A 17,672-nucleotide genomic window follows, 5' to 3' on the forward strand; every position below is an offset into this window, starting at 1 on the left:
CTTTAAAAGAGGCAGTAATTAGACTACTCCTGAAAAAGCCTAACCTGGACCCAGAGGATGTTAACAATTATAGGCCAGCGGCCAACATCCCCTTCCTGGGCAAGGTGCTTGAGTGGGTGGTTTTAGGACAGCTCCAGGCACTGTTGAATGAAATGGATTATCTAGATCCATTTCAATTGGGCTTCAGGCCTGGTTTTGGAATGGAAACTGCCTTGGTCGCCCTGTGGGATGACCTCTTGCCGGGAGAGGGACAGGGGGAGTGCGACCCTGTTGATTCTTCTGGACCTCTCAGCAGCTTTCGATACCATCGACCATGGTATCCTTCTGGATAGGTTGTCCGAGTTAGGAGTTTGAGGCACTGCACTACAGTGGTTCCGCTCCTACTTGGATGGCCGATGACAGAAGGTGGTGCTGGGGGATTATTGCTCTGTGCCATGGCAATTGTGCCATGGGGTTCCACAGGGCTCTATTTTATCCCCCATGCTGTTTAACATCTACATGAAACCACTGGGGGAGGTTATCCGGAGGTGTGGGCTGAGGTACCATCAATATGCAGATGACACCCAGCTCTACCTCTCTTTCTCATCAAAACCAGGTGAGGCAGTGGCTGTTCTGAATCAGTGCCTGGGCACGGTAATGGACTGGACATGGGCCAATAAACTGCAACTCAATCCAGACAAGACGGAGGTACTGTTAGTGGGTGGTTCGTCTGCCCGGCTAGGTGATACTCAACCTGTTCTGGAGGTGGTTGCACTCCCCCTAAAGGATCAGGTTCATAGTTTGGGGGTGCTCTTGGATCCAGAACTGTCACTTGAGGCACTGGTGAACTCAGTGTCACAGAGCACTTTTTATCAGCTTAGGCTGGTATACTAACTATGCCCTTATCTGGACAGAGATAGCCTAGCTACAGTTATCCATGCTCTGATAACTTCTTGTCTGGATTACTGCAATGCGTTATACATGGGGCTGCCTTTGAAAACGGTCCGGAAACTTCAGCTGGTCCAAAATAGGGCAGCAAGATTGTTAACAGGGACTGGCCTGCGAGCTCATATTACGCCAGTACTTTTCCAGCTGCACTGGCTGCCAGTCCATTTCCGGGCCCGATTCAACGTGCTGGTGTTAACATTCAAAGCCCTTAACGGCTTGGGGACAGGTTACCTGAAGGATCGCCTCCTCCCATATGTGCCTGCCTGGACCTTAAGATCATCGTCAGCGGCCCTTCTCCGTGAGCCCCTGCCAAAGGAAGTGAGGCGGGTGGCTACTAGGAGGAGGGCTTTTTCTGCTGTGGCACACCAGCTCTGGAATGAGCTCCCTAGTGAGGTTCGCCTGGCACCTACATTGTATTCCTTTCGGCGCCAGGTGAAGACCTTTTTATTTTCCCAGGCATTTTAGCATTTTAGCTTTCTAAATTTTTAGCTTTGCTGTTTTAAATCTGTATTTTAAACTCCTGCACTGCTGCTAGGTTTTATTGTGTTGTATTGTTATATTGTGGTTTTAATGTTCTATATATTTTAAATTGTTTTATTGTGTGTTGTTTGGTTTTAATTTTTGTGAACCGCCCAGAGAGCTTCGGCTATTGTGCGGTATAGAAATGAAATGAAATAAATAAATAATAAATAAAGCATTATCCATACGGCATCACAAGGGGATGTGGAGATGCAAGTTCCAGGCAGAATCAAATTATTATTCATCACATTTATATCTCACCCTTCTTCTGAGGAGTTTAGGTAGCATACATGAGGGATCATCTTATGTTTATCTTCAACAACTGAAAATGGCTGAGAGGTAGGCCAGTCACTAAGGTCACACAGCAAGCTTTAGGTTAATTATGTTCTGCGTAAAGTTACTTGCCAGTACTGAAAACCCAAACACCGCCCCCCCCCCCGCAGGGGGGGGGATTCACAAGATATGTGAAAATTTGAACATGGGTGCTAGCACCAGACAAAACACAGAATTTCTGAACAAATTCTGCAATGAGCCTGTTTGCATGTAATCACAACCCACTGGTTTAAAAACAATAGGCTGCCTGCACAAGCAGGCTTGCTGCCTGCAGCGTACCTGTCTCTTCCACTTTTACCCCACAACCCACGAGTGGCTGCTTTGTCGGTTGTGAAGTGTGCTGTACAAACCCGGACTGACGGGCTGTTTAGGAACTAGTGGTTAACCCAACAACAAACCATGAATGAGCCAACTGTGGGTTGTGCAGTAGAAGAGAAAGTTTTTAAACCGATGGGTTGTTATTACGTATGATCCAGGTCAATGCAGGAAAAAAGACACACATAAAATAGATATTTAGGAGTTTTATTGCAACTTGCACTTACAATTTTGTAAGATAAAAATTCCACCATTATCCAGTTATTTCTCAGAATAATCCTTGTCCAACTTGCAACTTTCCAAATGTCACTCATTACTGTTGATCAAATTCTACATCTTGAGATTTATACTCTGTTGCCATGTATTTAAAAACAAGTTTATCTTAATTGCACTACTATGAATTGTTATTAAAATTCAAGTCTTTTCCATATTTCTAAAGTACAAGATGATAGTAGTGCTCTTGACTTCATCAAGTAATTTCCTCAAAAATATAAGACCTTTCTACACCAGAATGAGATCTGTTAATATTGTTTTCAAATATTAGTAATAAATTAGTTGAACATTTGTTATTGTGGCACTTCAGTAGATTAGATGTCCTCCCACTGCATGTTGCATTTATGCTGGGTCTTTGACAGCAGGGATCAAACTTTCAAATTCAACACTTTGGTCTTCTTAAGGCGTTAGACGTTTGGGATCACGAGGGAACATTGATGTTTGCCGGACATTGCTCAACCCAAGGTACAGCATAGTGACTCTTTCCAACCCTGTCAAAATTAAATCCAGTCTAATCAGCTAGAAGACCAAGTTGTGTGTATGCATACAGACATGCATGTACAAACCAACAAAGCAGGGTGGTTCAGACATCATGATTAACCATGGTTTTCCTTCTCTTCTTAAGGTCATGATCTGAAGCCCTCTTCCAGAAAGTTCCACTGCCAAGTGAGATATGGCAAGTGGCTACAAGAGAGAGGGTGGTCAGATTACGGAATGCCCTCCTCAGTGGTGTTGTCCTGGCACCACTTTTCAACATCAGATAAGACTCTGTTATTCTCCCAGGCTTTTTCAGAGCCCTTTTGGGGGCTTTTAATGGATTTTAAGATTTCCTAGCATTTCAAGTTTTAAGATCTGTGTGTGCTGTTTTAATGCAGTAACTGTATATTTACTGACTGTTTCATTGTATTTTAAAATAAATTTTATGTACACCTCCTAGAGGATCTCAGTTATTAGGAAATGTACAAACCAACAAATAAAAAAATAAATATGGGAACAAGTCACAGCGAGCCACAAGCTCTCCCCTCCGCTCTATTGGTACAACTGCAAGACTAGAAGCTTTTGCTTCTCTTTTTGATTAACTGCAGTTTAGCGTGTTGCCCAAACTCTAAACTGTGGTTAACCTTAACTGTGGTTGGTTGAAAGTCAGCTTCACACTAATGGATTGAAGTTGGCTTGTCTAAAACAAACCAAAAGGTTCACCAGTTTGTCAAGTTTGGATTCAACAAGGAGCTGTGGTTAATCACAAACCAAAATGAAAATGTCTGATCTCCTCTCAGCCATTCCAAGGAAAAAGAGAGAAGAGAGTGTGAGCCCAAAGCTTGCTGCAGCTCATTCCCATCATGATCAGCTGCACGACTGACTCCCTGGCCGAGGTGCTTGAGGTGGTCTCTGATGTGCGTGTACAGTCCCCTAACTTACTGGTGTTGGGGGACTTCAACGTACATTCGGAGGCCATCCTCACAGGAGCACCTCGGGACTTCATGGAGACCATGGCCTCCTGGGAGCTGCACCATATTCTAACTGGGCCCACCCATGTAGCCGGTCATGCACTAGACCTTGTGTTTGTTTCTGGAGAAGCGGGGAGTGATCTGGAAGTCGGGGGTGTCATGGTCAGATCACTATCTGGTGATGTTGGACTTCTCGGTTCCACAACCCCTCCGCAGGGGTGGAGGACCCATTAAAATGGTCCGCCCCAGGCGTCTTATGGATCCAAATGGATTCCTGAACGCGCTTGGGGATTCTCTGGGGCATGCCAACGGCCACTCGGTCGAGACCCTGGTGGGTGGCTGGAATGCCGCAATCACCGGGGCATTAGATCGGGTGGCTCCGAAACGCCCTCTCCCCCTGAACAGGGCTCGGACTGCACCATGGTTCAATCCGCAGTTACGAGCTCTGAAACAGGAGGTGAGACGGCTAGAGCGCCGGTGGCGGAAGTCTCGCTCCAAAGACGATCAGACACGGGCTAGAGCTGTATCTTCAGCCTATCACGTGGCGGTGAAGGCAGCAAAAAAGGAATATTATGCTGCCTCCATCACGTCTGCAGAGTGCTGCCCCAGGAAGCTGTTCCAAGTGGTCCGGAGCCTGGTCGGTCCTGTGGCTCCGGAACCACTGGAGCATTCTAAGGCCTCCTGTGAGGCTTTGGCAAGGCACTTTGCAGATAAAATTGATCAGATTAGGTGTGTTACTCTGCACACTGTGGATACAGTTAGTGAGCAAGAGGCGGCCTGTAGCAAACCGGTTTTGTGGGATCGGTTCCAGCTTCTTCCTCCTGATGAAGTGGACAAGGTGCTTTCATCTGTAAGGCCGACCACCTGCTTACTTGATCCTTGCCCATCTTGGCTCATTATGAGCTGCAGAGAGAGACTGGGTGAAGGGATCAGGGCGGTGGTGAACGCCTCCCTTGAGGAGGGAGTGATGCCATCAGCCCTCAAGGAGGCAGTGATAAGACCGCTCTTAAAGAAGCCCTCCTTGGATCCTCAAGTTCTGAACAACTTTCGCCCAGTCTCAAATCTGCCATTTTTGGGCAGGGTGATTGAGCGGGTGGTGGCGGTGCAGTTGAAGGCACACTTGGAAGAAACTGATTATCTAGACCCATTTCAGTCGGGCTTCAGGCCTGGGCATGGGACAGAAACGGCCTTGGTCGCCTTGGTGGATGATATGAGGAAGGCTCTGGATAGGGGTGAATGCTCCTTTCTTGTTCTCCTCGACCTCTCAGCGGCTTTTGATACCGTTGACCATGGTATCCTCCTGGACCGCCTGGAGGGGTTGGGCATTGGAGACACTGTATTGCGGTGGTTCCGGTCCTTCCTCTCCGGCAGGTACCAGAGGGTAGCACTGGGAGAGGAGGTTTCGGACCCGTGGCCACTTACTTGTGGGGTGCCACAGGGTTCCATCCTCTCCCCGATGCTATTTAACATCTATGTGAAGCCGCTGGGGGCTATCATCAGGAGGTTTGGGGTGCAGTGTCATCAATATGCGGATGACACGCAGCTCTACCTCTCATTCAAATCTTCACCAAGGTTGGCCGTAGAATCCCTGTCCAAATGTCTGGAGACGGTGAGTGGCTGGATGGGGAGGAATAAGCTGAAGCTCAACCCTGACAAGACCAAGGTACTTTTGGTGGGAGACAAGAGGAGGCTGGGGGATGTTGACCTGGTGTTGAATGGGGTACGGCTACCCTTGAAAGACCAGGTCCGCAGCCTGGGGGTCATTTTGGATTCCCAGCTGTCCATGGAGGCTCAGGTGTCAGCTGTGAGCCGGACAGCGCTGTATCAACTCCATCTGATACGGCGGCTGCGCCCCTTCCTTCCCGACCATCTGCTCCCATCGGTAGTACATGCCCTGGTCTCCTCTCGTTTAGACTACTGTAATGCGCTCTACGTAGGGTTACCCTTGAAGACGGTTCGGAAGCTGCAGCTGGTACAGAACGCGGCGGCTCGCCTGATTAAAGGCAGCCGCCGGCAAGATCACATCACTCCAGTGCTGAAGGAGTTGCACTGGTTACCAGTTGTTTTCCGGGCCAAATTCAAGGTGTTGGTTTTGACCTTTAAAACCCTATATGGTTCCGGCCCAGCCTATCTTAAGGAGCGCCTCCAGCAGCACCAGACAGGCCGCTTAACAAGATCAGCCTCAGATGGCCTTCTCTCTGTCCCATCAGCCAGGACAGCTAGACTGGTGGGGACGAGGGAGAGGGCCTTCTCTGTGGTGGCCCCCACTCTGTGGAAATCCCTCCCTAGGGAACTCCGTCATGCCCCCTCTTTAATGAGCTTCCGTCGTGCATTAAAAACGTGGTTGTTCAGGCAGGCATTTGGGGTGGGTTAGGGTATTTAAAAAAAAAAATTATGGTAAAATTTTATTGTTTTAAATTGTTTTATGGGGGTTGTACATCGCCCAGAGTGGCTGGGTGACCAGTCAGATGGGCGATTAATAAATTTAATAAATAAATAAATAAATGATAAACCACAGTTTATTGTGATGTCCAAAGTTGCCTAGTAACTTTGAAGTTATGCTGCATCCTGGTTGTATTCCGATGTCCACAAGTATGGTTTGTGAAGCCAAACCTTGGTTTGTTTTTATGTCCGAATGTATGTGAGTCCAGAAAACATGTGGATGTGCCCACAAAACAAGGGCTGCCAAAACAGGATATCAAACTGGCTTGCAAGTCACAGTTTATGCAAACTGTGGTTTTCTGTTACGTCTGAATTCACAACCCATTAAAAAACCCAGTTATGGCCAATGTTCTGTATCAAGAGACTGCTGCATCATAAATATGGGCATGAACATATGAGGTAGAGTACTGAGCAGATGGAAAATGAGAGCAGAAAAGCATCTAAAGCACGAGTAGCCTTTTGTACATTTGCAGGCCCCAAACGATAGTGTAAATTCTTAACTAGCAAAACCATAGTTTAGTGTGATGTCTGAACCGAACCATTATGAAGTAGCAGAAAAAATAAAGTTACAACAAAAAGAAAACCTCCTTTCTGGATTTTGAACACAGTTTGAACTACCACACTTGCCAAAAATATGTCTTTCTTGCAACTCCATGTGTAAGTTAAATTTTTGTTGAAGATCACAAAATCGAAGTGTCATGTGCACAGATGGTCCCATCTGGTTCTATTGAGCTTCCATCCCTTAAAGATGACTATGTGCTCATTAGATTTGCAGCAAATAACTGGATCATGGTAAGCATGTGCAAATGGAAGCTGCTTAGCCGAAGACCCATTTTAAGGATTAATGCTTTGGGTTCCTCAAAATGTGTCATTACTATTCCTTTCAATATTTAAAGCAGTCTTATCCAAAGGTTGCCCAATCGGAACTTTAGGATAATCAAAGTATTTTTAAGGGGGAAAATGGGCCAAACCAGATGTTACTTTTACACCAAGTATTCTAGACTTCATAGCATTACCGGTATTAACAGTAGGAATAAATCCCCATCGAATAGACAATTGTTTCCTCACCATTCATTCCATGCCCCACTTGTGGGAACAGGAAAGAGAAGAACATAGCTGACAAGCAGTAGGATTTTCTCCTTTGAATGTGAGCCTTTGAATATTGTCTGATAACTTCCCTGATAAGTTGTTTCATAAAAAGGAAAGCAAATCTTACAACACAGCTTTTTAACACACATCCTCAGATAAGCAGCTTAGAATGTTTCTCAAACACACACATTCCCTGTAAATCCAGGTTAGCTTTCTGAATTAAGCTCAAATTCTGTAATCATCTTTGTCAAAACGTACTCTTCCATCTGATGTTACGTCAGGGCTAAAACAGAACCAAAATAAAGCAAGCTACATTACCTATGCCACCACCAGCATGGGGAGGTGAACCAAAGCGAAAGGAATCGATATAAGCCTTAATTTTCTCTAAATCTGAAAAGGAAATAGTTTATGTTACTTTGGGTCTAATTCTCATTAGCACTGTGGAAAAAGCATCCAAGTATAGTAGAAAGAACCAATATGATCCCAAAGTAGGGCTGTTTCCTGATCTCTCCCCACAAAGCTCAATCGGGTTGTTGTTGTTTTTGCATTAGTCAAGTGCTAGTATCCAACACCTTGTTATTCCTGTTGCTGCTTTTCAAAATACTAAACAGCAGATGTGAGCTGCAGAGGTGATGCACACAGATTAGAAGAATCCCCTCAAAGAGAAATCTCTCCTAGAGGCCACAGAACAGGTTATTACTGTAGGAAAAGCCCACATGACAATGGACGAGTTTGCACATCACGATAAGCCACCCTGAAAATAAGCTACAGTGGGTTGGTTGTTCGCTCACTAACCTGCGTTATTCTCGACAGCTGACTGGTTGTTCTGTAGCTTGCTGTGGTTTGTTTCCCCCTTAGTCCTCCCAGCTACTCCTGGCGCGTGTCCCATGGGCCTCTGCGGCACAACCCCTCTCATATCCTCATCCTTAAGGAAGGAAACCTTTCTGGCTTCTTGTCCTGCTCCGATCGCTACATCTTTTCTGCACAATTTTTCTATTTCCAACCTTTTCTAAGCTTCTTGCTTAGCATGTTGTCTGAACCCTTTCCGCTAGGTTGTTTAGGGGCTAAACAACTCAGCAGTTAACCCATGGTTTAGGAGCTAAACAACCCACTGGTCCAGGTTATTGATCTTAAGTCAACAGGTGTAGGGGGGAGGCACAGAAGAACAAGATTAGTATGCCAGTATAGGGGGTGAAGCCCTCACCATTTTTGTATCTCTTTTTTGAGGATCAGCATGATAGCTTTGTAGTCCCTAACACATATATTTACCATTTCTTTTGATTCAGCAGCAGAAATCTCAAGAAAGGAAGTCAGCAGAATATTATTTATACTCATTAGAGTTGTTGATGGTCAGTGATGGATAAAATACCTTTGTTTAACAGGCATTCATCACACGCATAACTTATCCAATTAAAAAAACACCCAACAAAAACAGAGAGTACAATAGGAATGATTACAAAAGTTTAAAATTAGGTGTCATTTGCAAAATATAATACTACTAATCGCAGCAGCATTATTTATATAGCATTTCAGAATGTCCAAAATATCTGTTTATGATCCTTAGAACCACCTTGTACTATAGGTCATTATCATCTTTCCCATGGGAGACCTAAGGCCATCTAGTGAGTTCTAAGGTCACCTGAGACACCTTGGTTTGTAGCTGAGATACTATGCTACTTCAGCTTTCTGAGATAACACTCTGCAAAATTCATTTGTTTCATTTCTACACTGCCCAAATCAATGTATATGGTTCTAAGTACATAATCTAAGTATGTGGTTAATTTTGAGGTTTTAATTAAAAGACTACTTTATTTTAATTGGTTAAATGTTTCAGGTAAGTGTTATTATAATGATCTCAACATTTCCTTAACATTAGAACATTCAAGACAAGGGTTGGATCCACACTAAGTTAGCGGCACTTAGGTCCCACTGAAATCAACATGAAAAGTTAGCCTTGATTTAAGTCCCACTGATTTCAACTGACTTAGCCTGGATCCAAACCATTCTATTTATATACAAAGAATCAAGGCCTCCATTTCCTGCTTTAACACCTCCCCTCCACACACCCCTATCCTAGTCATACACATTGCTTTGGAAGTCAATAAAAAATAAATATAATATAGCTATTCTCTCATTTTGTAGTTAAGAGCTGAGGTATTACCAATGCCATGATGCAAGGCTCTTTCAGTCAGCAGCTGTGGATCATGAACTCGCTGAGCCCCAGACAAAATCTCTTCTCCTCTCATGAACATGTCATAAGAGTTGGAGGTTTTCTGAAAAGAAAGGTTGTATCTTAGTAACTGGAAGATAAATGCTCTGCAAAATTGGCAGTAGATATGTGCAGATCTGAGACCAGATTAGGCCCAGATGAAGACTAGGAGTGTCACAAAAAATCAAGTAGGGGTGCTTTCACATGCTAACATTCCTGTTTGATTTCTGCAAGCAGAATAAGGGTGAGCAGCACAAGTCACCTTGGGGAGGCCACCAGTCTTTCTCTTTCTCTTTCTTTATTAATTTGATTTGTACCCAATCTTTCCACCAAGAAAATGGCACTTAAGGCGGCTAACAAACATAGGAACTTTTAAAAAATTAGATCAAAACTTGGTCAAAACTCATAAAACAAATACATTAAAAAACACAGATGAAACACATAAAAATTACAGGATAAAAACAGCACCCAATCCAACAGAACAGCTTACACGCCGAACGCCTGCTTGAACAAAAATGTCTCTCCCTGCTGGTGGACGGAGAACAGAGAGGGACTGATTGCAATCACACCATTCCACCCTGGTCCCCACTGGGAGTCTCCTCCTTCACTATTCTTCCCTACAATATGCTCTCCCATAAATCATAATCTACAGTCATGCCATGCCCTGGCACAACACACAGGAAAGTGAAGGAACACAGGTACAAGACTGCCAATGGCTGCATGATCCACTGGTGCCTGGGAAGGGGCTGGTTCCAGATACTATTATGAGAAAACAAGCAGGATTGGCACTGGAAACTGTATGCCTGACTCAATAAACTACTGCCTCAGTACAGCAATGCACAGAATCAAGACAGGCTGCTTTCATACCGCCCAAGTGAACCCCAAAGCTGCTTCAAAACAGGGCTCATTCATACAACTGTATTCTGTAATAAGCTGCAAGATGTTTACAGTACAACAGGTAAAGGGTAAAGATCAATTCAGATTTTGAAGGAATGATCAACATCTGACTGCAAATTTGCTGCAGGTTTATGGAATACTTACGGCACAAATTCCATGCCAGGTTGGTCCCATATTGATACCTGAAAGTGCCCTGCAAATATTCATCAGTATTTCACAGCATTTTTCAAAATACTGACAGAAATATAAGATTTTACTTACAGGATTTGCTGGGTCTGGCATTGTATAGAAAGGTCTTACAGCCAGAGGATATTTGTCAAGAATATAGAAGTCCGTGTCATACTGCAGAAGACCAGATATTAAATAAAAATATTTTTTTAAAGAGAAGATTTTGTTTAAAAAATGCATGCAAAAGACCCTTAAAGTTTCACATTGCCCATTAATGTTTGTACTAACACCAAAAAATTCCAGACCCATAATTGACAATTAAATCCAACATGTTTAAAGTATTCACATTTGTATCATACAGGCTCTAAAGCAATCAATATATTAAAAAACCCATAAAATATTACATATGAATGTCATGCTACAAATATATGTCGCAATTTTCTGCAATAAGCATGCCTGAACAAATGTGCTTCAAAAAGACATGTTAATGCTGTATGAAAGAGTTAACAAGATTTAAAAAGCATTACCTTTTCTTTCACCAGACGTCCCAAGAGCTTTTCACTTGGTGTACTGAAAACAAAGATTCTCAAAGTCATATTTAAGCAGTAGGTGGCTTTTACCGCGTGCACGTCTCTAAATAGTTATTGGTCTTAAGATTCTATGTACTCTACCTCACAAAATTGTAAATCCTACAGAGGAGATAATGTGTATGTTGATCAACTTATGCCATTTAATGTTTTAGGTCAACCTGGTGGAATGTGAAACTGAATGATGGGTTAAGATCTCCAGATAAGCTCCAACTGTAGAATCAGGAAGGGCTCTGTTCAGCACTGTTTCAATTTGTGCAGGTCCTGCTTCGCCACATGACTAAGGGAGACCTGCTTGCATCCTACTTTTCCATATACATTACACTCAAAGCTGTTAAAAACAAAGCATGTCAAAAACAGAAATAAAGAAGTGTCTATGCACTGTTTTCTATAATATCTCCATATAAAGAACAATTCAGTATACAGTTTTCTACAGTGAAACAGCCTTCCCATGAAGTATTGTGAAACACTTCCTTCAGGCAGTGGATCACAAAGAGGGTGCCATTTTCCTTGTACAAAGCTCTGGGTCATTACAAAAATAAACAGAAAGAGGACTGTCCTTTTGACTGCTTTCCTTAAACGGTGTTAAAATGTCTAGGAGCCAAGTTACACATTCTGCAAAGTCGTGTGGCAGATCTTCTGTACCACTTCAGACTGCAGACTGGGAATCATCTTTTAGAATGTTCCCCAAGTGTCCTATCCCTATCCCTGATATACTACTTTTCTTCATGCAGGAATTTTGGTTGGTTGGTTTTTAATTCAGGGGAACTTTCAAACCCATGACTCCCTGCCATAAGTCAGAGGTGGTACTATGCCAGGAGGATTCTCTCTCATGGCTTTGCTGAATGTGAACATGAGCCCTAAGTCTGGCACTGGCAGCCCTCCTGCAGCGTGTGTGCGAGTGTCCTAGGTGGGGGAAATGTTGCCTTCCCTGTGTGCTTTTCATTCTCCTCCAGTGTGCATTCAACACACAACTAGAACCAAGGAAGCAGACATTTTAAGACACACTATACCTGGGAGCCCTGGTTGCAATCCTTCACATAACTGCATCATAAAAGGCAATGCTGTACAATTTTCTTTTGGGGTAGGAGTCAGTGCATTCATTTACACTTAAGGTATCACATACCTATACTGGTGTGCCTGAGTAATTTGCTCCTAAATGACTATGCATGCAATCCTAGACACTTGTTCTAGCTCCTGTCTTCAGATATTCCATGCGCTACTTGAAATCGGAAACCCCAACTGTAGGAGGGGCTCTTTTTACATGGTATTTTTCTCCACAAGGAGACTTGACTTAATAAAGTGTTCTTCTGTTATGTGCATGTATGCACAATAGTGACAATTCCTAAAGCTAGGAAATAGTGGTAGAGGCTTATATTAGGATTCTGGCAAGTGCAAGGTGTGGGGATATAACAATATAGGTTATATTAGGATTCAGGCAACTGCTGTCTTCATAATGAGAGGCAGCCCAAACGCAGGTCAGAACTGGTTACACCTGCATGCCAGTAGATGGCACTAATCCCTTCCAACAACAAAATGGATGTACCTGAGATCATCTTCATCCCCCATCTCTACTCCAGCTTCTCGAAGCATAGCCAGACCTTCCCGGTACTCCAGCCTCAGAGTCGGCTCCAAGAACTTGAATGGTTCACATGGAAACTGCTTGCTCACAGCCTGGATTTCGGTTTGAAACCTGCACATAAAGAGAAAGTGATTTTCTAATAAAGTAAGAACACAGAATAGAAAGACACTACCTTTCTTTGCCACAAGAGCTCACTCTGATACCATGCAACATTTGTATACTGTTGCTGTTTTCTTCTGACTACTACTTCTGCAAGGAGGCATGTTGAGGTAACATGACTGACTTTGGATATTGGACATGTCAAAAAAATGTACTATACATTCTCATATAGTAACTTTCTAAGCAAGTTAAGCTTGATAGTAATTATCTGAAAAATCCAAACCTTAATAAGAGGTTAACACTAATCATCAGTAAGTACAAAATAAAATGAATTATGAGAAGGCAAACTGCACTTATTTAAATACGTTCTGTTTTAATGTACAATCACACCCACACCAGTTTTATAAGTAGTGCTTTTGTTATTTATTTGGCAATTTTAGCCAGCCTTTCAACCCATGTTTTCCAAATAGGTTATTCTGAACCAGCTATCATTTCCGGGCAGTCTTGCCTCTTGTAGAGCACATTACAGTACTCAACTATATTAGAACATGCACCACTGTGTGCAGATCACTCTTTTCCAGAAAGGGCACAGCTGGAGAACCAGCTGAAGCTGATGAAATGTGATCCACAGCTTCAAGCTGGCCATCCAGAGGAGGACCCAGTCCAGGAGCACTCCCAAGCTATGAACCTGATTTTCCTCCAGATTTCTTGAACTTATCATGTAGGAGGGTTGAGCCCAACTATGCTATGCCTTCATGGCAGAAATACTAGCTGCAATCTAAGTGTCCATGTGGCAACTCCCCAGCTTCCAAGAAGCAGCCATGTTACCTTATCAGCTGCTCTCCAAAGTGTGCCAGTTGTCCTCTAAATCAGTCCAAGCAGCTTTTGGCCAAAAGAAACCCCCCCAGATACACACAACATAAGCAACCACAGCACAACACTATAAGGCAACAACTTGTAGTATGGCCTGCATCCCAATTCTATGAAGGGAAATGTGACTGAACTGTATGCCTCCTCGCCACTGGCATGCGGGATGGCTCTGGAATCTGTATGCCACCTGTCTGTAGTCCGGAAAGATGAGCATTAGAGGACAGAAAAGATGTTACATGTAAGTATAAAATAAAATCTAAAGGTTATTCAGCAGGGCAAGAACAAGCACTGTCATGCTAAAATGGAGCAAAGGACTGTCTAGTCCAGCACTCTGTATCCAACAGAGGCTAGTCCAATGCCCTTGTGAAGCTCAAGGGAGAACACTTGTTCCTTCTTGCTTGCTTCACCCCTCTCTGCCAGAAAGGACTCTCAGCTCAAATTGACAGTTGCCCTGGGCTTGTATAGCTGAAGACAACCCAACTGGGCCTTGTCCATTAGCCGGGGATAAAAAGCCACTAGGAGGCTGTCTCCCCTGCCCCCCAGGAACAACATCATAGTGGTGGTGGTGGGGGGCAACCTTGTTCCATGCACTGGCCACAGAAGGAAGGAACAGCTGTAGGGAAATTGCTTCACCTTCCCTGCTAGAATGAATACCTGTAAGAACTCTGTAACTAAGAACTAGCACCCGAGTTTGCATTTTTCCCTCCTCCCTCCCAATCTTTTTTTCCTTTTGTATTGCGTCTTTTAGATTGTAAACCTGAAGTCAGGGTTGTCTTATTAATCTCTGTATGCTCCTCTTACAGATGCCTTTTTTGATTGAAGAGAGGGGTAAAAATACTTTAAATAAATAAATAAATAAATAAATTCTTAGCTGTTACAGCTGGGAAAGGCCTATTCATGGAACTGTTTAATCCCGTCCCAAATTAATCCTCTTTAAAAGCTATCAGTGCTAATGGCTGTTGCAATAACGGCAATGAATTCCATTTGTTAGTTCTGCGTTGCAGGAAAAATACATTTTTGTGGTCGTCTTTAACCTACAGCCAATATATTTCATTGGATTACCCTGACCTCTAGTGTTGTTTGGTAGAGAGAGAATGATCTCATTTTGCTCCATCATATCTAAGATGATGTTTGTGCCATGCTGACTAATTGCAGTTTCAACATTTGTTCAAGTAGGTCTACAAGATACAGAAAGCTGATACTCAGTTATCCTGATTACACAGATACATCTGAAAACAGGACACTTTATGCCTCTTGCTCAAGACACATGACGCAAACTGTCTCTCACATTAGTGGTGACGTTCCAGTTGACACTATGCCAAGCCATACTTGTGACTGAAAGCCATGGCATAGGATTTCTCCAATCCAACCATGTGTGAAGCAAAAGAAAATCTGTTTCTGCCTGCATACATATAAGTTGTATTTACCACTACTTTATAATTCTTGTTTTCTCTTAGTTTCTAGAATAGTATAAACATTCTCCTTTTACCTTTCTTGGAGTCCTTTGAATATCTGCACCATAGTGTCTGCAATCTCATCCACCACTTCGTGATAATGGTAGTTAAAGGCCATTTCAATATCCAGACCAACAAACTCAGTCAGGTGTCTATGAGTGTTAGAATCTTCTGCTCTAAATACTATATGAGAAAAAGAGTTTCTAAATTGCTTTATCATCTTAAATAAAGGAATTTATCACTAGGATTAAAACTAGCCTCGGAGACACTCTAGCAACAAATTGCTATTGTGAGTAGGCAAACCGGTAGCTCTTTTCTGAAGCAGAACCCCATTCCCCTGCCAGAGAGGAGTTTCTCAAATAACAAAATGGATAGTATGGTGGTATTATATCTGCAAGTCTCTTTTGTCTTTCCTTATCAAAGTTGTTCTGCCACTTAAGAAATAACAGTCCGACTATCAGTTGAAGCTGTACCTGAAAGCAAGAACGGATTTTTAAAAATTAATCTGTTTCAAAAATCTGTTCTTGAGATAAGCCAGCACACAGTCCACAAGCCAATTACTATGCAGGAGTTTGAAGCAGCCCTAGAAAGCTGAATGAGGCATTACTGAGATTCTTCTGTAGCTGATTTAAAAGATTAAATCCTTACGTGGTATCTGTTAATGCTGTATGTCTTAGTTTGGGACTTGTGCACTAAACCAGAAGTGGGATAAAAAAAGGAGGCAGGGAAATTCAGGTTGAGAGCACAGCTCCTGCCTTGAAGACTGCATGGCCCATGCTAGTGCCAAGGTGTCAGGGGCTTGGATGAAAAGGGTGGGTGATAGACTAATTAGGACTTTGGCAAGCAGCACACAGGGATAGTAAGGATCACATTTCTTCCAAACAGCTGTGCAGACAGACCCTCTGAGTACAATCCTGAAATCATTTAAACCAGGGGTGGGCAACTTGTAGACCGACCACATCTGAAGGGCCACATTTCCCATCAGCACTAGCCAGCATGGCCAGTGGTAACGAATGATGGGAGACGCAATCCAACCATATCTAGAGGGCCACAAGTTGCCCACCACTGATTTAAGCCAATAAGGAAATCAGTGGGACTTAAAACTGGTGTAAATGCCTTAAACCGTTTCTCTTATATCACACAATATAGCCCCATTTCATGTTTTACCTAGGGTGGCCTTTCTGTTGCATCTCTACCTCCACACCGTTTTTCAGATTATGGTACCTATGATCCAGAGTCAATGACAACATCCACCCATGCAATTTCCCTCCCTAAAAGGGGGGGAGGGGATTTGAGCGATCTCGCATCTGTATGGAGCAGCTGGCTTACACATTCCATCATGTGTGGGGTTCTCAGGGGGAAGGGTGCACCTACTCCTCTACTATGAGAAGAGGAGGACAGCCCTTGGCAATGTATCGCTCCAGTGCTCTTACAGGCACAGGGAGAGAGAAGATAAGCATGCATGTTCTATGTTTGCAATACGGAATTGATCTATTGTGAAAAAACAGAGCACAACAATATTTTACACAGTCTCATTTAGGTTATATTGATTTCTAGCAACTGTACGTTAATCAACCCCTGGCACGGCCAAGCTTGTAGGCTTCCATTAAGTTCATTGACAGATTAACCATTCCAGCTGCAGTCCTTACTGTATACTGCTGTATGACACTGCTAGAGCCACTAGAGAACACCACTGCTCTGCCCATAGTTCTCATTACAGCTGAATATTACATTTGTTCTGCCTGCAGACCCTGTAACACTGCCATATGGATTAGCAGCCTTTGCGTGAAACCTTCGTTTGTTTTGCAGATTCCTATCGAGAAGGACCTGCAAGGTTTAATGTGTGCATAACCCCAACATTTACAGCACGCTTGCTCCAGAGACATGACTGCTAGATTAGTAACTAAGGTGAAAAAGAGCTTTCCCTTACCTGGCCCAATGCAGAAAACCTTGTCAAAGTCAGCACAAATACACATCTGCTTGTAAAGCTGTGGGGACTGTGCAAGGTAGGCACTACTTTTGAAGTAGGAAACCGTAAATACATTGGCACCACCTTCACTGGCAGCTGAAAAGCAAAGGCAATAATCTATAAAGCAAGGGCAAACTTAGTGACATGTTTTGAATGGGGCATCAAAGCTCTCTAAATGAATCATGTGAGACTTAAAGATAGTGTTCATTTTTTTGTTTTAACCCCTTTGATGTTTTCATGCAGGTATGATTCAACAGGTAAATTTTCAGAGATGAACACATAGCTTTTAAACATCATCTTTCACAGTTAGTAATAACCTATGCACTGGGCCAAGAGGCCAAGCCTTCCACATGAGCTTGTAGCAAAGAGTCCCTCCAACCCAATTCTCAACTGGCTTCTTTTTCTGTGCCACTAAAACTAACTAAAAGCTCAGACAACTCCAAGGCCTGCTCCAGTAGAGAAAGAAAATGGGAGGAGACATTCCAGTGGGG

General features: G+C 43.3%; 1 protein-coding gene across 2 annotated transcripts in view; it reads right to left on the minus strand.

Moving 5' to 3' along the window:
- Nucleotides 1-2,281: 2,281 nt before the first annotated feature.
- The window catches only part of DARS1 (aspartyl-tRNA synthetase 1), a 65,703-nt gene continuing 50,312 nt past the window's right edge, over nt 2,282-17,672 (minus strand). For both annotated transcript variants that reach the window (XM_084809437.1, XM_084809444.1), the window contains exons 9-16: nt 17,143-17,277; nt 15,248-15,395; nt 12,754-12,900; nt 11,148-11,190; nt 10,714-10,794; nt 9,508-9,619; nt 7,665-7,736; nt 2,282-2,858 (exon numbers count right to left, since the gene is read on the minus strand). In XM_084809437.1, the coding sequence (XP_084665563.1) occupies nt 2,767-2,858; nt 7,665-7,736; nt 9,508-9,619; nt 10,714-10,794; nt 11,148-11,190; nt 12,754-12,900; nt 15,248-15,395; nt 17,143-17,277 (830 nt within the window). In that variant the 3' untranslated portion in view covers nt 2,282-2,766. The remainder of the gene's footprint in view (nt 2,859-7,664; nt 7,737-9,507; nt 9,620-10,713; nt 10,795-11,147; nt 11,191-12,753; nt 12,901-15,247; nt 15,396-17,142; nt 17,278-17,672) is intronic.

Source organism: Heloderma suspectum, chromosome 1 (assembly GCF_057233095.1).
Source record: "Heloderma suspectum isolate Gila_16-S chromosome 1, 16-S_ref, whole genome shotgun sequence".
NCBI classification, from domain to species: Eukaryota; Metazoa; Chordata; class Lepidosauria; order Squamata; family Helodermatidae; genus Heloderma; species Heloderma suspectum.